The 21,648-nt window shown below is 42.3% G+C and overlaps 2 protein-coding genes and 1 long non-coding RNA gene across 11 annotated transcripts in view; 2 read left to right on the top strand and 1 right to left on the bottom strand.

Moving 5' to 3' along the window:
* The window catches only part of SCUBE3 (signal peptide, CUB domain and EGF like domain containing 3), a 40,594-nt gene extending 31,534 nt beyond the window's left edge, over positions 1 to 9,060 (top strand). For all 6 annotated transcript variants that reach the window (XM_036920093.2, XM_036920091.2, XM_036920092.2 and 3 more), the window contains one exon: positions 229 to 9,060. In XM_036920093.2, the coding sequence (XP_036775988.2) occupies positions 229 to 378 (150 nt within the window). In that variant the 3' untranslated portion in view covers positions 379 to 9,060. The remainder of the gene's footprint in view (positions 1 to 228) is intronic.
* Positions 1 to 9,198, bottom strand: part of LOC130681341 (uncharacterized) — a 40,187-nt gene extending 30,989 nt beyond the window's left edge. Inside the window, exon 1 of the long non-coding RNA XR_008994426.1 lies at positions 9,059 to 9,198. This is a non-coding gene — a long non-coding RNA (uncharacterized LOC130681341). The remainder of the gene's footprint in view (positions 1 to 9,058) is intronic.
* Positions 9,199 to 9,530: 332 nt separating this feature from the next.
* The window catches only part of ZNF76 (zinc finger protein 76), a 29,476-nt gene continuing 17,358 nt past the window's right edge, over positions 9,531 to 21,648 (top strand). For 3 of the 4 annotated variants that reach the window (XM_036920097.2, XM_036920098.2, XM_036920096.2), the window contains exon 1: positions 9,531 to 9,817. The gene's annotated coding sequence lies outside the window, so the exon portion shown is untranslated. The remainder of the gene's footprint in view (positions 9,818 to 21,648) is intronic. The other variant, XM_036920099.2, reaches the window with a different exon arrangement.

The following is a 21,648-nucleotide window of genomic DNA, read 5'->3' as shown; positions in this document are numbered from 1 at the left end:
GAAAGGAGTCAAGGATGGTTCCAAGTATTGGGATCTAAGCAATGGAAGGATGGAGCTGCCATTGACCGAGTTTTAGAATTCTAAAAGAGGAACAGATGGTGGGGATGGGAATCCAGAGTTCACCTCTGGATATGCCTGTTAGACATCAAGGGGGGTTGCTACTGAGTTGAAGGTAATGTACTTTCCCCTGACACTAAAGCTGACACTGCCACCTGCCATCCTCTGCAGGACAAGAAGCTCATCAAGGCCTTCTTTGAGGTGCTGGCCCACCCCCAGAACTACTTCAAGTACACAGAAAAGCACAAGGAGATGCTGCCAAAATCCTTCATCAAGCTGCTCCGCTCCAAAGTTTCCAGCTTCCTGAGGCCCTACAAATAGTGCCCCTAAGTCCAAGACCCAGGTTTTGAAGTCCCCAGACTCCTTAGCCCTGAGAGCCGGCAGCCCCACCCTCAGATGAGGAACTCTCTCCTTCCTTCTGGAGGACAGAAAAAAAAACATAACTATATAGACAAGGACTCTCACTTCCTGTCTGTCTAGCTTCCTTTCCTTCTCTGTGTGTTTGTGTCTCTCTTTACTGTTTTCCCTTTTCCTTCATACTCCCTAGAAAAGCCATTCAGTGCTGGCTCTATTCCCCCCTGAGGGGAGAAGGAACAATACCTCCCTTCCTCTCCCCAGCCATACTGCCTGTTTTACCAGCTCACATCCCTGCCTCCATCAACCTGGAAGGGTGCTAGAGGCCCATGAAGGAAGTGGGTCTAGTACAGAATGGGGAGGAGTAAGCGGGGCTTCTGCCATTATAGGGTTGTGCCTTGCTAGTCAGGAGCCAAAATCTTCCTTGGCTGTGCCCCAAAAAAGCCTTTAATTTACAGGCTTAATGCCAGCACTGGCCCTCTGGGGCATGTGGTTTGAGCCCTGGACTGCCCATGCAGCCAGCTTTATTGTCTTGAGAGCTCCTCTCCTTCTTCCCCTACATGTCTGCCTGGGGTCCAGTCCATGAGGGCTTACAAAAGGCCCACACCACTGGGTAACAGACACCAGCTGAATAAGGAAGAGTAGCAAGCATTACTGTGTTGAATGCACCACTGTCAATCCCCAAGAGAAAGACTATAGCTCTGCAGGATACAAACCAGGTGTTAAAGCACCGCCAAAAAAAGAAAATGGATCATCTAAAGGACTAGACTAGATAGCAATTGGAAGCCAGCCTCAAACACTAATCCCTCTTTTGTCTCCCCTGGCCCAGCCATCTCTCACCCCAACCCAAATGCTCCCTGGGGGAGCCCTAGCCCTACTCTCCTTGCTAAGTGTTGTCCTTAAAGAAACATGGCTGCTGACCAGAAGCCAGCCTGGGCTTTGCCCCAGAGTTGTCTTTCCTTTGTAGCCCCAGATGGCTTGTGGACTCCACCAAAGAGGACCCTGCAGCCAGTCCAGAGCCACCTACCTCTGGCCCCAGGCTGTGGGCAGCAAGAGGAATATGTGTGCACTTGGAGAATCTTCTGCCCACCCTGTCCAGATCTACTAAGTGCAATCATTTTGAGACTTTCTATGTTGTCTAGAGGGAGGGATTTTTGTTTTCTGATTTTTTTTCTTTTTCCTCTATTAAAACAACCCTATTTATAGCTGCCCAAGAGGGAAGAGTGTATGTTTGGAGTGGAAGAAAAAAGGTTTTGCATCTCATGAACCTTGAGTGCTGGAGCATCTCATCTGCCTCTACCCCCTCCAGTGGCCATCCAGACCTCGAGAGCCCTCAGCTGCGGTAACCCACAGCTGTTGCTCAGAGGCACCTGATGTGTAGGTCAGTAATTCTGGGGACTTAATGGAGCAGAAAGGAGAGGGACCTGTGTTTGATAAACCAATCATGCCATCCCTATGCCTCTGCACGGATTCAGCATGGACCTCGGGATTGGAGATTCCAATGGAACTGGTCAGTGATTCTTCACCCCAAGTAGGGAAACCCTCCATCTTTTCTGTCTTCATCCTGTTTTCCCCTGGTGTGCACATGGAAGATCAGGCCATACCCCCTGGGGGTGGGCTGACTCAGGGCCCTGAGGCTAGAGACAAAGCTGTAGGAGCTAAGAATAAGACAGTTTTTCAGGCATGAAGTTGTTTGCCTGACCTTGGCCACTCTGCCTACCCCAACATGTTCGCCATTCTCTCTTGGAGTTGAATTCAAGCCTAGCTTCCTCAATTACTACTTTTCAAAAGGAGGAAGAATCAAGTCCCTACCCAAGCCCAGATCCTACATACATGCCACCCTCAATCCCACTGCTGCCTGTAAAATTATTTTCCATTTGCTCCTTCTAGTTACCCAAGGCTGTAGTCCTCAATCAAAGGCTACCAGATAACTCCTAGGGTTCATTTCTAATTGACTGTCCTAGGCAACTGCTCCTCCCGCAGACTCAACACTGAATAAAGGAGCCTGACAACTCCCCACCAGTAGCATCCACAGCCAAAACAGCCTCAGGCAGTAGGTAGCAGATGTCACAGCTAGATCCCCTGACATCCATTAGCCAATACTGTGGGCCTCAGTGGTGGAGTGTTTGGCTACCTTTGTCTCTCTAGGTCAGAGGGTTCTGCTGTAAAGATACAAATGGCTGCTTCCAAGTAGGGTCATTTAATAAAAGTACCCACACATCCCAGGAAATGGCCATGAAAACTGTTTTAATCAATTTTGATCATCCTAATTCTCCACTAGAAGCTAGAATAACTTTACAATTTCCTTTCTCCCCACCATTTTGCATCTTAGAAGGCCAGAGTTCTTCTCAATTCATGCCTTCAAAGTCTGGCTTTTCCTTGCTCTCATCCTTTCCTGTCACCCCATACATACACATAAACACACTTCCTCCAATCATTTATTCCATGGTTTCTGCAATCTGCAAATGATTTCCACAGTATGTATAGATCACTAGGCTTCTTAACTGATGTCAAGACAGATCTTGGTGAGCAGGTGAAGACCTGATAACATCCACCAAATTTAATTTAGGTTGTCCAGGTTGGGGGTTAAGAATCCAGGCAAAGCTCCTGCTGAACTTATGGAGGAAGCTGACTCTGGGACATCAAACTAGAGGATAAGTAGATTGAATGAGGAGTCAGTTCTCAGGGACTCTCTACGCCTTTACAGGTCAGACAGAAAATTTGGTTTTCACCATGTGGGGAAGTAGAAAAAAATGTAAATACAAACTCATGAACCAGCCCAAAGGCCTCTCTGCAGGAGGGAATGTTTACAGGGTCACAGTAATGTGAGGCCTCATTTATCTTAGTACAAAACCTGCCCTGATCTGGGAATGGAAAGCCATTTCTGCAAGGGCTCTGTGATGCAAATCAGAAAGGCACTTATATCTTCAGTAACATGGCAATCCCTTTTTACTTTTCTGCTTCCCTCTTTCTGTATTATTAGGCCTGGCCCACTCTTAAACCATAAGGGAGCTCTCAAAGGCCTGAGAAAACTGACCAGAGACTGGACTTGAGCTGCCCTGCCCCAGGCCTACAGATCCCCAGAGGCTGACATTGAGCTGTGACTGCTTTTGACTTCCCCAGTACGGGTTAGTTTGAGGTGGTGGAGGTTCAGTTTTGTTGCTGAAAGTTCAGTAATACAGTCCTAGTTTTTGGCCCTAATGAAACTTTATATCCAAAACGTGTTCTCCATATGTTTGTTTGAACTTACTCTGGAATGGATTAGGAGGTCTTATCTCAAAGTATCAGAAAATATTATATTCAAATTTTTATATTTGCTTCTTAACCTCAATATAACAGACTCAAACTAGGGGAAGGGAATGGACCATATAGTATAGCTGACCATAAGCAGAAAGTAATGCTAACCTGTTTGGCTTCTTAAGCACAGTAAGAGAAAAGTGGAAGCAACACAAGGGTATCTTTAAATCTGCCTCAAAGGTAGCACAGCCTGTCCTTGGGCCATTATTTGAATTAGTAACCTTTTAACAAAATATATGATTAAAAGGACTAGAACCCCCAGTTCTGTTACCAGCTTATCTAGACAACACAGATTATAGCAGTTTGGACAACCTGAAAGCTATTCTTCTGTGTGAGCTGAACTGAAGTTTTAAAGAATAATCATTACCATGTGAGAGGCTTTTTTTTAAATGCAGAATAAATCTCAGAATGTTGTATTTATGTCTGCTATCCACTGCTGTCAATATAGTAAGCATCTCGTACACAATCAACAATAAACAATAAATGTTGCAGTTGATAGAGTATTTTGCACTTGGGGAAAAAAAATGTATCTGAACTTGTAAAAAGATGTTTGGATTTTGTATTGTCTTTTTTATTATTATTAAAATATTAAATGAAACTCCTCAGCCTGGTATTTTTTGCTCTGTCTCAATAGCTTATCCGAGAGCTAGAGAGAGCTTGGAGGAGACAAAATGTTTTCTAGCTTCCAGATAGGACTTACCCAAATTTTTCATTTATCTGTTTTACTCCTAATGATTCTAGAATTTGAAAAGGCTTGTCTCTTTGTCTATTCTTACAGCAGTATCAAGAATTATCCTCTGAGGGGGATCAAGAGGCAGGGGTAAATTCAGGGTATTGTTCTTCCTCTCCACAGTACAGTTCCCAAAAGCTGGCCAGGCCAAAAACTCCCTAGTCAAGATGTCCCACTTCTAGCAAAGTAGCAGCACTATGAATCACCCAAGGTTGTTCTTTTTTATGCAGTACATTCTTGGCCACCAAACACAATTCTGAAATACAGATCATTCAGCCACTACCACAGGGCATGAGAAAGCAATCTCCAATCTCTTAATAAGCGAACAGTCCCAATTTCTAGGCTCAGATAATAGATAAAACTTAGTTGTTGTAATTATATAATTCCTGACATGAAATTTTATTGGATTTAATATCTACACGATATAGCCATTTAAGAGGAACAAGGAAATATCTACCTGATCAAAAAATATGTTGGATTGGCCTCCCAGAATCCTGAATTTCCACATTACCATCCATAAAGTACACAGATGCATTACTGAACTGTTATATGCCAGGCACAGTGCATCAGGCTATCATGGCTTGATAACAGTAGCCATGCTCAAGATTTATGCTCCTCATGTAAGATTATTACAACTGATCTCTCCACATAGACTTTCCAATGGGAGAGAAAATCCACTCTACTTGGTGGCTGAGTATAAATTATCATTCTATTTAATATATTGCATGACTTTGATTTAGCATGATAAAACATGAGCAACTCTCTATGAAATGCCAAAATCACATTTCTAGAACTGCAAAGCTAAGGTCCATAAACAGGACTGTTGTGACTACACCAATTTGGGACCATCCTCTCTGACTTCTCTCTTAACCCCCTTCTATTCCAAAAACACTAAGTCTTACACCTTCTTCTTAGTACACTTCCAGTAATATCCCAGAATAATATATAAACAGGACCAGTGGACTGTGGGTCTGCCTATATCAAGCAATCTTTAAAATGAGGTACATGAAGACTTTCAAAGGAATTTTTCCAAGGGTATGTGAAAACTTCCCAGGGGGTACCAGGGCAAGGAAATGAATGGGCGGAGAGTTCTAAGGGAATACATTTCCAGATCCTCAACTTTCATAAGAAATCTTCCCTAAAATGAATGAGAACCAGCCACCATATTCATCCACATTATTCATTCCACCTCCTTTCACCATAGTCTCTGTCCAACTTTACAAAAGAAAGGCATATCCCTCACCTACCCTGAATTTTGAAGCATGGTCCAGGGTATAAAAACCTGGGGTAAGAGGGAGAGGTTTTTTCCCCCTCATATCAAAATATTATAATTATAATCAGTCTTCTTATAATAGAACTCTTTTTACTATTTTCTACTTCCAACTAGCAACAAATCAAATTGTTGGTTAGCTCCTCAACCCATTATTTACTAGCAAATATACTTTTTATTTTTTATTAAATACTTAAGAGAAAGTTTGTCATGAGATCTAACAAAACTATGGGAGTTATTTCTGATTTTTATACATGATTCTTACTTAATTGTTCCCAAAAGCCAAACATCAGAATTCAACACAAGCACATACCCACATTTGCCAAGGGGATAACATGCCTTTTACCCTACTTCTCTCACTTAATAAATTAACTAATGGATTTAGCAGTAGATTACATGGCATTATTCCAAATTATATAATGAGAAAACAGTATTATCCCATTTTCACATTTTATAATACTAATACTAGATCTATGTAATTTTAATCATGATTAATTCTTAGTAATCTATAAGCTACAGTTAACTTATTTCCCAGTGATATTTATTAAAACAAATGTTAACATATTTATTTGAAAAATAAAGTCAGACTTTTTCCTGTTAGAAAGTTAAGTCTTATTTGGCTGGATTGGTTTGAAATGAAGACTGGCTTTGCTAATTTCACAAATGGCACATATTTTCCATATTGAAGTGAATCTGCACTTCAATATTTTAACAAGATTCCTGAAAACATGTAATTGTAAAATAATTTTATCAAAAGAATTGTGTTGGCAAAGGAGTATGAAAATCAGTATCCGATTAACAAGGCGCCCCTTAGCGAAAAGGTAACAGATGATAATCATTTTTATAAGACTGAAACTGAGACTCTAATGACTAGTTAACAAATCCTTTGACAAGGTCAGTGGTTTCCAAATCTTTGCTTTTAATAAAATTAAAGGAGGACTCCATCTGACAGTATTTGACAATAGTATTTGGTAATAGGACATTCTGTGATTGTTGGCATACAGTTTAGATGTAGTTCAAAGACTTAAGGAATATGACTGACAAACCTCTTCCTTTCCCATTTACTATGTGAACAAGGTTTCTCAAAGCTTATGTCTATAAAAATAAAAAACAGAATTGATGTTGCGCCTTATCTCCTTCTACCATTAGGTAATATTAATCCATGAATACCTGAACTAACTGAGGAGAAACACCAAATTTCTCATTAAGAGATATATTTTCAATAAAACTGTACTTTTTAGGTTTCAGTTATAAAAATGTGTAATACATTTATGTTGTTTAATAAACTGTGTACTAGTAAAACTGTAATGACAATTCAATTCAGAAAAAACATTTTAACAAAATCTATGGTCACAGGCAATAAATTTATACTAAACTTTTGTAGCAAAGAAGTGTGACAGTGATGAGTAAAAGACTTAAAAGCAGGCAAATATTAGGATAAAGTGCTGTAGGGAAAATGAATGGAATTAGTTCAAGAAGAAACCATACTAAATTTCTGTTATAGAAGAGCTTGTTCATATATTTTAAATGGATGATGATGGACATCCAATATTTAGGGTTTCGGAGTCCACTTGATACATTAGGAATGATGTAACAGTGTTAGTTTAAAATGTCAAAATTTACAGTAAGTCAGAAATAATACCCTCTATAAGTACTTAAATTTATGATGGAAAATTTAGGTATCAACTTAAAAATGGACAAGAGTGTACATAGTTCTTTAAAATTTTTTATGAAGTCCACTCTTTAAAATGTCTTCAGACTATTAAGTCTATATGGTATATTGCAGGAGTGGGGCTCAAACAGAAGCTGGTAGAAATTATTTCAATTTTCCACTCCAAAATATCTTCCTTCGTACCTGAAATTACCCATCAGAATCTTAAACTTCAAGTTTCAGACACTAGTTCCCCAGCGTTTTTGTTAATTGTGTAACAGGAGATGTGATTAGCCAATCAGATAAGGATCTTCAAGAAATGTGAGAAAAGACAGATGTTTTTATTATGTAAAAAGTTGGGGTGTTGGGGGAGACAACCTGATTTCTATTCCCTACTCTAACCAGGAGTTTATACTACAGGACAGGCTACTTTTTCTCTCTGTATCTATGTAAAATAACATGTCAAACTTTTACAAAAGAGGAACAGAAATAGGGCAGGACAGTAGTCAGGCTGTTTATTTCTATACCAGGAGGTATAAAAAGGATTATTAACCATAAGAATGGGCCACCATTGTCACTCACTGCCCACCTAAACTGAGAGCCTGATGAGAATTCTGGCCTCAGAACTGCCTCTGGAAATGTTGTGCCAAAATAAGTTAAGACTGGGAAGAGGGGATGTCCAAAATTGAAAGGCTCAGAGGTAAGCTCTTCAGACAGCGGAGAACAGTCCGTCAGCGCCCCCAGTGGCATCTTTATCTACCATAAGCCCCAAACCCAATACTTTACAATGTTTCTACTTTATCGAAATACTTTTTTTTTCAATTAAAAATGAGAGTAGCTTTATTTAGTCCCATGAAGGAAAAAGTGTATATATATATATATATATTTTTTTTTTTGGTATCATTAATCTACAATTACATGAGCAACATTATGATTAGACTCCCCCCATCAAGTCCCCACCACATACCCCATTACAGTCACTGTCCATCAGTACAGTAAGATGCTATAGAATCACTACTTGTCTTCTCTGTGTTGTACAACCCTCCCCGTGACCCCCCCCACATTATGTGTGCTAATCGTAATACCCCTTTTTACCCCTTATCCCTCCCTTCCCACCCATCCTCCCCAGTCCCTTTCCCTTTGGTAACTGTTAGTCCATTCTTGGGTTCTATGAGTCTGCTGCTGTTTTATTCTTTCAGTTTTTTTCTTTGTTCTTATACTCCACATATGAGTGAAATCATTTGATACTTGTTCGAAACACTTTTTTTTAAGTTAAATTGGTTTTTTTTTTTCGGATGCTGCGGAGGAGGAGATACAAAAGAAATGAGGTAAAGTCTAAAAGGATAGAGAAGGAAAAGATTCTCACCTCATTCCTCCAGACACCCAATTCCTCTCCTGAGACAACCTTTACCAGTTCCTTATCTAAATCCTCTCATTTTATTTTTTACCAAATCTCACTCGCTTTCATTTTGAAAATTTCCCAATTGCAGCCCCTTCCCTACTGGGAGGGGGAAAATAAAAGAGTTTGGTTTTGTTCACCCCGAACCAAGGCTGCAAAGGGGAAGTACTAGCTGGTGTTTAGGCTGGAGGTGGGGCTGAAGGGAGAGTGAGAACCCTAGAGCACCGTCTGGGCGCCCTCCCTAAAAGGACAAGTTCCTCAAACTCAATGGCGTCCTTTTCGACAAGGAGCTAGTAATACCTGCAATTGCCTCTTTCAAGGGACTGGCTCGAAGATCGTAGGCACTGCCTGAAGACTGCGCAGAGTAAAGCGGTTCGGGACGGCGGGGTGCAGGAGGAAGCCTGTGGGCTCAGCACCGAGGAGAGGGCCGGCAGACCCAGGGAAGGCCGTGGGACCCGCGAGAACGGCTTCTCTCACAACCTGCCCCTCCGTTCCTCGCCGGTTTCTGAAGCGCAGCTTTTGGGTCGCGGGCCGCTGCCGAGGCCGCGTGGAACCCTCGGGGCCTCGGCTCCCAGATATCGCCACAGGTCTCAGGTAGACGGAGTCCCAGGGAGAGACAGGTGGCTGCTCCTCATTGCTATAGCGACGACCCTACTAGTCCGCCGCGCCCAGGCCCTGACCGGGGCGTCATTACGTCATCACGCCCTCCCCGGGCGCTCGGCCTCGTGGGCCATGCGTCACCCCGGCCGGGGGGGGCGGGGCTCCGAGGGGCACCGTTCCGAGCCCTGCCGCCCGGGAACCAGGATAAGTAGGACGACAGCCGCGGTGACTGGGGGTGCGGGGTGGAGCGTGCCCTGTATTTTCTATACGGGTTCCGGAGCCCAGTAGAGGCGCGCCGAGAGGACAGGAAAGTGCGGCGGCCCTGGAACCTGGATATCGCGCGAGGCAAGCTGCGCGCGGGCGGGCGGGCTATGGCGCAGGCGGGTTGCGGGGCCGGCGCTGGTGGCGGGGCCCGGTGCATGGCGGTCTGTCGGCGGATTCGCCCTCGGGGGCTGTCAGGTTGGTGGCTGCGGGAAGAGTGGGTCCACCGCGCCCAGGTGGGAGGCCGGGCGGGCGCAGTGCCCTGGGAAAGTCCTGAGCCCGGCGTGCCCACCCTCCTCTGGCCCTAGCTCGGCGGCCGGATGGCTAGACAGCGGCCTACCCCCCTCCCCCATCCCAGTCCCAGCCCCGACCCCCATCCCTCCCCCTGGCACACACCCTCCATGACTCCCAACCCTCACCCAGTGACTGCTCCGCCTCCACCCTTGTGACCCTCACACCCCACCCACTGACCCTAAGACCTCACAGTGTAATTATCAATTCGTATTCATTGGCTCTGCCAACCCAGGAATTTCCCCAGCGCTGCCCAGGGTCCCACCAACCCACTGACTGCCTCAATTCTAATCCGGTGATTCAAGACCGAAGATCTCCACACCCCTATTTGGTGACCCCCTAAACCTATTCAGGGACCCTACTGGTCCGTTAACCCCTCCAGTTCTACCGTGTGTTCCTCTACAAACTTGGTGACTGGTCTTAAACCTTTCCTGGTATATCTTAAGCCCTACTCCAATAGTTTCCCACCTACTCATCTACATAACCCTCAATATCGAATAATCCCTTCTTTGCCCTGAAACCCCATGATCCTCATTACACATTACCCCTTCATCCTAAAATCACCTCACTGACATCCCTCTCTGCACTCCTAGCCCCCCAGTGTCAACCAATAGGTGAGATGAATACAAGTACTAATAGTTGGAGGCATCAAAGAATTCTGGATTGAGTGTGGGGCTCCAGATTCAAGTCCCAGCTCTACCACTGTTGTACTTTAGGAACCTGGGAGAAGTCTCTTCCTCACTCTGGACCTCAGTTTCTCATCTGTATTGTGATCAGGTTGAGTTAAGTGATCTCAGAGTTTCCTTTCAGCTGTGAAATCCTGCAGTTCTCAGTTGAGATAATATTTGTTTGCAATCACTTTTGTGCCCCTCCCTAGAAGTTTACTCTTCTAACTTACGCCAGGGTCCACTTGCTTCATGAACCTTATTCCCTCATTCCCATGACCCCTTACTCTCTTAACAATCCATACCCATTTTCCTTGATCAGGCTCCATCAGTTAACATGTCTGCAAATCAGGATAGCAAAGTACTTTAGCTCTGGGCATTGATGTGGTAAGAGACCAGGATTCTGACTCTGACTCAGGCCCTTCAGCTATGTCACCTTAGGCATACCATTTAGCCTGTCTGACCTCTCAGTCTCCATCTCTGCTAAGGGTGGATAATAGTAGTGCCAGAGATAATGAGTGCAGGAACACTTGGCACCATGCCTGGCCAACGGGAACCATTAAGTATAAGCGGAGAAGCTCCTAGGAGTCTTGTTCTGTCCTGGATGCTAGGGATTCAACAGACAGTGAACACAGAGCTCATACCTTACATTGTCTTTCTACCACTGAGTTCTTGGAATCCTTGCTATGGTCTCCTTCTCTGGTTCTTTACCCTGATATCTCCTTAATAACGATTGGCACTTACTGCCCAGCACCTACTGTGTGCCAGGTTTCATATGTATGAAGTTTGAATAAAGTTTATCTCTCAACAACCCCAAGAGATGATTATTATATCCACCACTATTTCCCATTTTTGTTTGTTTGGGTTTGATTTTAAATAAGTGAGGAACCTGAAACACACAGTTAGGTAGCAGAGCTGGGATTTTGAACCCACAATCTTCAAAACCCACTTGCTCCATTGCCTCTCTTGCTCCCAGACCTACAGTTTTCCAGATCACCCTCAGCTCCTTATTCCTTATTTTCTAATAATCCTTAGGCCCAAAGTCAACCAATTCCATGACCCCCCAGGTATCTTTACCCTTTGCCCCATGGCTTGGTGACTTCCTCATCGTTAGTGACTTTTGACCCCATGTCCTCTGAGACCCTTGTATATTAATACCTCTCTTAGCCCGTTGTCCAGATATTCTCTCACCCTTTGTGATGTCCCTCACCCTAAGGTGTCTCCCACCTCAATAGCTCTTCACCATAAGTCCTCCTATCCTGTTAAGTCCTTTACGCTCAGGAACTCATATACTCTAAAACCCTCTAGCCCAGTAGTCTTTCCTCATACACTTTCTTCCCTGTTTTCATTCTTCTCAGTTGTCTTGCTGCCTCCTTCTACCATGCTCAGCCACATCCTGTTACCCCAAACCTTCACCTATTAGCCCTTCATCTAGTGTCCTCCTTCACCCGGATTCAGTGAAATGAGCCCCTTCCGTCCCATTGGGAACCCGTCCTTCATAACCTGCACACCCTCCTGTTCTGAGATCCTGCCTGATATCATGTGGGATCCTGCCTCTCAGATTCCTGGATCTCCTGGCATCTTCCTTGTTTTCATCAGCAGTCTCCTTTCCTTTCCAAACCAGAATCATCTTTGACCTTTTCCTTCTCCTTGTGTCCGTGTCCCTTCCCACAGTGCCTTCCTGCCTTCCTCTTTATTTTCCTCCCAACCATCCGTACCTCACTATCTTAATAGCATTAATTATGATGAAAACTTCCCTCCCATTCCAACTCTGCCCCTTCTTCCTATGCATCTTTCCTGTGTTTCTAACACCAGGGCCGCATGAAGGACCCCGCCACTCTCAGCCCTCCTTTCTTCACACACAGCACTCTTCATCCAAACCTCATTGCCCTTGTTGGTTTGTGAAAAGAGTTACACTTCTCTGGGAACTTCTAGTAATAGATCTCCAAGCTCACAGTCCTTTAGGGAACCAAGGAGAGAGGCCTTGGAGATCCTTCTGAATCAATCCAGCTAGGTCAGGTCTCCTTGACACTCCCAGGATCCCATCCTGTTTTTGAAACTACTTGTTGTATATGCCCTCTGGGTAAAATGCTTTGGGTGGGAGCTTCTACAGGCTTTGAATTAGCCCCATTGTTTTCCAACCCCTGGAAAGACTTTCCGATCCCCTCCCAACGGAAGACTGGATGGTGAGTAGCAATGTGACATTAAAGATCCACATCCAAAAGTATTGTATGGGCCACCAAATTGCCGGGTTGCCTATAATGTGTTTATTGGCTGTACAGCAAGAAATATAGCAGAGGGCAAAACTAGACTTAAAGAGTGGATAATTCCTGGGGTCTACAAATTCTGTGGGTTGATTTTTTAAAAGTAGCTTTCACCTTAGGCTTGTTTATTCTTTTCTTAGGACACAGAACATATTCTGCCTTGTGTCCTAGTTATTTGTGTACTCCTCTCACTCACTGCCCATCCCCTCTGTGATTTCCTCAAAAACAGAGACTGAATTTTCTTTATCTTCTGTCATCTTAATCCTCCTGTCCCTCATATTTAGCAGGTAGTTAGTAAATACTTAATGAAGTCATTCAGAAGAAGTTCTACATCAGGTATAAACAAGTAAAAACAGTTCATGTCTACATTCATTTTATAGCCACAACAAGCCCCCTTCCCAAATTCCTCCAGACATGATAATGGGCAAGTCCCTTGATTGAAACAGTCTAGAATTTGAACACTTTTTTTAGTCATTGCTGGTGGGACAGTGGGGTGGGGTGCATTAAGTACTTGTTTTTACCATATTTCTGGTAGCACTAGAGAGATTGGTTGACATAGTTGCTAAAATACAGTAGTAACAAGACCAGGGTCTATCATACATAGATCAGTTCTCAAGAAAATAGCTAGATAAAACAGTTAGTGGGGTTGAAGACATAATCAGGAACAGGGGAAACCAAATTGGCAAAATGTTTGTAATCATTGAAGTTGGGTAATGGTTCATGGGATTTGTTATACTATTCTTTCTAGTTCTATTTGAAATTTGTAATAAAAAGTAGGAAAAAAAGGACTGCCAGATGAACAAGAATTAGCACTGCTCCTTGGAAAATGCCTCAAAGCAAATGAACTGCTGTTACTGAGTCAGTACTATTATCTACATTAAGTAGTATGTTTGGTCCTAATTTACCCCTGATCTCTTCTGTTTGTGTGATATCAGGATGCTGAATACAAAAATTAGCATCCTGCAGAATTCTGTACCAGGTGGCCTGGAAATTGCAACATCCTGGCAACAAGCATCTGTTGCCCTGGGCCTTCCCTGCTTCCCAGCCTAGGTGTGGTTTCTGGGGGTACAGGGCTGGACTTGACCTGAGAAGAAGGTGAGGCAGTCAGGGAGGTGAGCAGGAGACTAGAGTTCAATTAGGGTCTTCCCCTTCTGGTCTCAAGCCTTCAGATTATGGGGAGATCTTAAAGGAATGGATGTTAATTCATTCACTCATTCCACAAACATTTGGTAAATATCTGCCACAGGCTAGTACTTGGGATAGAGGGGTGAATAAAGTTCCAGGACTTAAGGACCTTGCCTACTGGGGAGTGGATGATGGGGAGGCATACAGTAAACAAACATGTAAAATATATATGGAAGAAATTAAGTAGAGAAGGGAGTTTAGTACTAGGAGTCAGAGTGGTCAAGGAAGGTCTCACTGAAAAGGTAACATTTGAGCAAAGACCTGGAGGAAGTTAAGGTTGAGTATTTGGAGCAAGTGTATTCCAGTAACAGGGAACAGCAAGTGCAGAGGCCTTGAGGCAGGATTATGCCTTGTATTTTCAAGAAGCATGAGGTTGCCAGCCAGTAGGGTTGCTGTAGAATGACAGGGGAAACAGCAGATGTGGGAGTGGGAGTGGACTGATGGCAGGTCATCATTGGATTTTATTATGAATTGTGAGTGAAATGGGAGCCACTGGGGGGTTCTAGACGTTAAGTGACATTATCTGACAAGGATCATTCTGGCTGCTATGTTGACAATAAGCTGTAGGGGGCAGGAGTGGAGGGAGGGAAACTGGGTGAGGCGGCTACTGCAATAGTGCAGACTAGAAGTTTGCCTTGGACCCAAAGAAAAGCAGTGGAAGAGTAAGAAGTGGTTGGATTTGGGGTATGAGAGAGGAGCCAACAGGATTTGCTGATGGGTTGGAGTGGCATATAAAAGAAATAGAGATATTGAGGATTGCTCCCTCATTTTTGGTCTGAGCAACTAAAGAATGGAGTTCCTACTTAGTGAAATGGGGGAGCCTGGAGGAGGGGCAAGTTGTGAGAAGAGGGAGATAAGGAGTTTAATTTTGAATATGTCAAGCTTGAGATATTTTTTGGATATGGTGTTGTTGAATAAGCTTAACTGGATGTACAAGTTGGTTAGACATGAGTGAGTTTCTGCCCTGGGCTGAAAGAACACTATTACTGGGCAGGAGACAAGGAAGAATGGTGGGAAGAACACTGGTGGTTCTGATGGCCTGGCTCTGCCACCAGATAGCTGTGTGATCCTATGGGACTCCTCCAGCAGCTCCAGCCTCTGTATCTTCATCTGCAAAATGACTGCATTAGACTAGGAACAAGCTGTTTTCTCAGCCCTTCCCATGTGAGAATTGATGAATTAGTGCTTAGAGTAAATAAGGTAATTTATCTGTATATATGAGAGCATTTTGGAAACTGATGAGCTTTACATGAGGTAGTAGTGATGGTAAGATTCCTTCCTTCCTTCTTTTGCTACCTAATACCCAGTGAGTGCCTGCCTTGTGCTGGGTACATGGTGGAGAAGATGCAGCCATGCCCTTGTGGAACTCTGTAGACCGGCTACCCGGTATAGCTTCACTGCTAAGTGCGGAAGAGATGGACTGAAGTCTGATAGACTGGTGTGACATTAGCCAGGGAATGCTTGTTCTTGACCTGATTCTGAGAGAAAACAGTGAACGTGGATGTCAGAGATGAGGCAAGATGATAATCCAAGTGAGGGAAAAAGTCATCCTAGCTAGGGCTAGGGGAAGAGTTGGGGTGGTGGGACTCAGTTCCTTCCCTCCTTCACTCCTCTGCTTAACATTTACTTGCTCTGTTAGGAACTTCTCTAAGGAGCTCCTAGTTCTGTAGTAGATGACGGGTTTCAAATCTGGTCTCAGGAGTTTAAGTTAGATCTAGTTCACAATAAGTAGAGCTGATTGGGGATTCAAATTTGAGCCAAAGAGCTCAGTTAGCTGTCTAACCTAATAGCATTATTCATTTAGTGTCTGTGGGCACATTCTTTCTTAGGTGCTGATGAAACTGAAATGTGTGCTCTCCAGGAACGTAGGTTATAAGCAGTGTAACAGGAAGTAGGAGTGTGTTGTTTTCCCCTGGAAAGAGCCAAGTGTAAGGAAAACATACTGTGGCCCAATAATCCTTTCACTTCAAACAGAAGCATAGCCGCTCTGCCGTGTTTATCCTTGTGTCATTTAGATATTGATGTTCATATTTTAAGGACCAGCTAAACAAGAGTACAAGATATCTTAATTGCCCATCTGAACTGACAAGTCACCCACAGAATTTGTTTAGGGTGGATAAGTAATCAGCATCTTTCACTTAACAGAATAGGGAAATTGTGTGTTGGTGAGTGCAAAAAAAAAATACAAATACAAATGCAGCTGAAGCCATTGTCTTTAACTAGTGGTCCCTGGCTGCTATCAATCAAGGTATAGAAATGTGTCCATGTGAGAGTCTCACAAATCCTATGCAGTCATCTCTGTTCTGCTGGTAGAAATGCAGGGCCTGTTGAGTCTCCTCACTTACAGTTCAGAATCGGAAAGACCTGCGATGAAGGATATGACATTCAAAGCTTCGCAGCATGTGAGACTCTCCCAGCTGGAAGTCAGGTCTCTTCTTGTAGGGCCTCCTGGTTAACATTCGCCCCAAACTTGTCCTCAGTAAATGGATCATCTCTACGAAGTCCAGCCGAAGAACTGGCTGCTCCTTGAGATGTTAGAACTGACCTGAGGCTCAGATGTGGCAGGGGTTTCTGAGACCAGAGTTCTCTATCTAAGGTCATCCTCTCAACCCAGGAAGTACTGTCTCAAGATCACACAGACAGTGGGGGAGAAGGGCAGCCCCTGCTTAGCCGCCACTTGAGCCACACCTACCCTCATGACTACGCTGGAGACGCACATATTAAAGCCAACATGTCCTCAGGTCCTGTAGAGACCCGTTATTGTCTCATGCTCAGCTCAGTCAGCTTTCCATATGTTACTTCAGAATGGCCTCCATGAATTTTGAAGCTAAGTATTCAGGTGTGGTTTTGCTGCAAACCTGTAAAGTCACAGAATCTGTCCTCTCAGCCCTGGGCCAGCCCTGCCTCATAAACGGTGAAGTATAGGTGCTCCTGTAGCCAACCAAAGGGGTGCAAAGCGTGCTTTCAGACTTTTTTCTTTTATTCATTTATTTTTTTTTATTTTACATAGGTAATTCATTCATGAGCCTTAATTTTTTAAGTATAAAAGATACATGGTAAAGTCACCCTTCCATCGCCATGCCCCTTGGTCACTCAGTTACCCTTCCACAGGCAACCCTGGTTAGCAATTGCTTGACTGTCTTTCTGCAGATTGTTTATGCCAGTGACAGCATGCAGAAGGCATTGTTTTATACCTTGCCATTTTTATTTAATATACAAATAAATAAATTGGAGATCTTTCCATGTCAGTATGTAGGGAGTTTCCTCATCTCTACATATATGGATGAAGTTCTATATTGTTAGACATTTATGGTGTTTCTAATTTTTTGCTATAATTATAGAGGGATGCCATGAAAAACCTTGGACATGTGCCATTTTTCACATATGTACGTCTACCTGTAGGCTAGACATGAAATTGCTGGATCATATGTACATCTGTAATTTTGACTGATACTGCCAGGCTGCCCTACATAGAGCCTGTACCAGTGTATACTCCCACCGACAATGCAGGATTGTGCCTGTTCCCCCACAATCTTGTGGACATTGCTTTGAGTTAAGAATACACAGATTACCTAAAGATCGATGTAGGATACTGCATTATGGGGACCAACTGTGACGCTATTCCACAAGACATACAAAACATGAAGAATATTGAATTTTAAATTATTTCCAGAAGAGGCAAGAAAAATAGAAAACTCCTGGAGGAAGAAGTTTCTACCTTAGTACTTAGACTGGCACACATTAGAGGAGAAATAGATGTGTTTCTCTGCAGGACCTAGGAGGGACACCTGTTCCTTTTAGCACACCTGTTCATTACTTTTTTGTCTCCTCTGCCCTCATCTCACTTGGAGTTAAGGTTTCTGCGAGTTGGAACTAGATGAATGTTAACCTTCTGTTTTTTTCATTAGGTATTAATTTGTTAACCCTTTTCCCTTATCCAGCTGTTCTTCATGATTCTTCTCTAAAATGTCCAAACAAGCATATCGTGCAAGTAGCTCTTGTTTTCCATGCATTCTTTTTTGTGAGGTAAATAATGAAGACAGGTTATTATGTCTCAGATCCTGAATTTATAGGTGGGCTTAAACATTGACAGGTTGTTCTCTGGAGCGCCTGGAGCAATCTCTGGTGCCTCAGTCGTCGTGTACACTGGTGCCTGCCTCCTGACCTTGCCAACAAAGATTGTCAGAATTTTTAAAATTATTATTAATAGATTTTATTTCTTAGAGCAGTTTTAGATTTACAAAAGGATTGAACAGAAAGTACAGAGAGTTCCCATTTACTCTCCCTCCCTTCCCAGTTCCCCTATTACTACCATTTTACATTGGTGTGGTGTATTTGATGAATCAATATTGATGCATTATTATTAACTAATGCCCATAGTTTATATTATGGTCTGCTCTTTGTGTTGTACATCCAATGGATTTTAACAAATGCATAGTATTCACCATGCCTAACAGTTTCAGTGTTTGAAATGCACTGTGCTCTACCTGTTCATCCCTTCCCCCCCTACACTCTTGACAACCACTTATATTTTTACTGTTGTTATCATTTTGCCTTTTTCCTGAATGGAAGATACAGTTGGAATCATACTGTATGTGGCATTTTCAGATTGGCTTCTTTCACTTAGCAAAATGCATTTAAGGTTCCTCCATGTCTTTTTTGTGACTTAATAGTTCTTTTTATCATTTAATAACATTCCATTGTATGGATGTACTGCAGTTTATTGAAAGGCATCTTGATTGCTTCCAATTTGAGGCAATTATGAATAAAGCTACTATAAACATCCATGTGCAGGTTTTTCTGTGGACGTAAATTTTCAGCTCATTTTAGTAAAACCTAGTAGGATTGCTGGGCCATATGGTAAGAATTGTCTAGCCAAACTGTCTTCCAAAGTACCGTTTTGTTGTACCACTATCCATTCCCACCACAGTGAATGAGAGTTCTATTCCTCTACATCCTTGCCAGCATTAGATGTTATTAGTGTTTTGGATTTTGGCTATTTTTACAGGTGTGTAGTAGTATCTCATTGTCTATTGGGTGTTAATACTTTTACTTTGATTTTTGGTAATTTGATAAGCATCATGATTATTTTTTGTTCTTTAATTACTAATGAAAGTGAACCTTGTTTTGTTTTGTTTATTTACTATTTGTGTTTTTTGCATATGTGAATTTGTATTATAGCCTTATTTGTCCAGTGGGAATTTCATATTGTTTGTGGAGGTTTTTATGTATCTGCATTGGTTTTACTCAGTTTTTTTTATTGTGGTAAAATACATATAACAAAATTTACCATCTTATCCATTTTTAAGTATGCAGTTCAGTTGCATGTGGTTTTTTTGTTTGTTTTGTTTCATTTCTCTTAATTTTTTTTTAAATTTTGGTATCATTAATCTACAATTACATGAGGAACATTATGTTTACTAGACTCCACCTTTCACCAAGTCCCCCCCGACATACCCCATTAGTCACTGTCCGTCAGCGTAGTGAGATGCTGTAAAATCACTACTTGTCTTCTCTGTGTTGCACAGCCCTCCCCGTGCACCCCCCACATTATACATGCTAATCATAAGGTCCCCTTTCTTCTTCCCCACCTTCTCCCTCCCTTCCCACCCATCCTCCCCAGTCCCTTTCCCTTTGGTAACTGTTAGTCCTTTCTTGGGTTCTGTGTTTCTGCTGCTGTTTTGTTCCTTCGGTTTTCCCTTGTTCTGATATTCCACATATGAGTGAAATCATTTGGTACTTGTCTTTCTCCGCCTGGCTTATTTCACTGAGCATAATACCCTCGAGCTCCATCCATGTTGTTGCAAATGGTAGGATTTGTTTTCTTTTTATGGCTGAATAATATTCCATTGTGTATATGTATCACATCTTCTTTATCCATTCATCTACTGATGGACACTTAGGTTGCTTCCATTTCTTGCAGTTGCATGTGTTTTTAATATCATGTCTTATGTCTTATTTCTTTAATATTTTCCTCTAATGTTGATTTTTTTTTCAACCCAACTCTTCTTTTGACTTGATTTTCTTTTGCTTCAAAAGGCCAAAACTACTTCTTCCTCATTGAGATCTGGAAATTATTCCATTTTAATGAACTGATGAAATTAATTTAACCTTTTTGTCCCTGGGTGATGTTTTAAATAACTGATGCTTCTAAATAACTCTGATGATCCAGTCCCTCCTGATGCTGATGGAATGTTTCATTTCCAAGGAGCTCTTTTCAAGCTCACAGTGACCCCAAGCTGAATTCCAGAAACAATTCAGATGTAACTTCATCATATCTGTACTAACTTGCTTGTTGGTGTAAAACATATCCTTTATGATAACCTTTCCAAAATGACTTTATTCTGGACTTTTCCATTTATGGGCTAAAGGTGGGTTTGAAACTCAGCCATGATTGCTGTGTTGGGTGTTTACAGACTAAAGGGTTTGCATTCACCTTGAATTTCTGCCTGAAAATTAGACTTTTAAATAACATGTTTTACTTTAGATGAATTTTGTTATGCAGTGAAGGAGTCTGCATTTTCCTTGCCCTTTTTGGAATTGAAAATAATCTACTTTGCCTAATTACTGCCTTTTCTGCAACTAGTCCAAATCCATAAAATTGCAGTAGCTAAATAGAAACCGTACTAAAATGTGATTAGGGCTTTTAACTTCAGTATGCCTTTTGCAAAGAGATGTTTTGCTGATGTTTTAAATGTGTATTGTGTTAATGTAAGTTTCTGTTATTAATTTCCTGTTTTTTCTTTAGTGTTTGGAAACCCACAGCCCCAAGCCTGTTTCACTAAGGTTTTTGTATGTGCATTGAAGTTGTTTTCTCTAATGACAAATACAGAATCGTTTTACCACAGCTCTTCCAAATCTGGTTCTAATTTGTTTGCCACTTTAGTTCCCCAGCCTTCATCCCTCCCAACCTAATGTCACTCTGTCCTCTCTAAGGCATTTTGTGTATTTCCAAATGAGGAATTTTTCTGAGTGAAAGTTAAGTCATTTTTTTATTCAGTCAAAGTTGAACATTCTTCTTGTTCTAAGCAAATATTTTATTTTTTTCTCTTTTTGGATTCTAAATACAGATGCCCTCTGGGCTGGCCAAGGCAAAGTACAGAAAGCCTTGTTCCATATGTCCAGGGAGTTAGGTTGGCAGAAAATAATGGAATAGTGAACAGGCGCCTATAGTCAAGGTGAAGCCCAGCTTGAGGGTGGGTCAGAGTAGGTCTGAACCGTGAAAAAGTGGAGAAATACAAATACTTGGTTACTCTTTCATTTCCTGTCTTTCATGTCCTTTAATTTTCTGCTTTGAAGAGGCAGTTTAAGCACATCTTATTTCATGAGATGTAAAGTTCTGAAATATCTAAAAAGTTTTTCTAAATGTTATTTCTCCCCAATAACTATAATTTTTGTTTTTACCTTATTAAATACACCTATATATTCTGAAGCCAAAGGGCTTTGTCCTGCATCAGAGCCAACACTAGGTTAAGTTGCATGTAAAAAGCAACAAACAGAAAATGGGCTTGCTGCTGGTTCTGGGAGTCAAGAGTGCTGCTTTTGCATCCCCACCTTTTGCAATGGCTCTTATCTCTCCCCTACCCCCAGTCTGTCTTTCCCCTATACCCAGCTCAAGTTGTTG

The sequence above is a fragment of the Manis pentadactyla genome, chromosome 16 (assembly GCF_030020395.1).
Source record: "Manis pentadactyla isolate mManPen7 chromosome 16, mManPen7.hap1, whole genome shotgun sequence".
NCBI classification, from domain to species: domain Eukaryota; kingdom Metazoa; phylum Chordata; class Mammalia; order Pholidota; family Manidae; genus Manis; species Manis pentadactyla.
The sequence above is the reverse complement of the archived record's forward strand: the minus strand, read 5'-3'. Positions and strand labels throughout refer to the sequence as shown.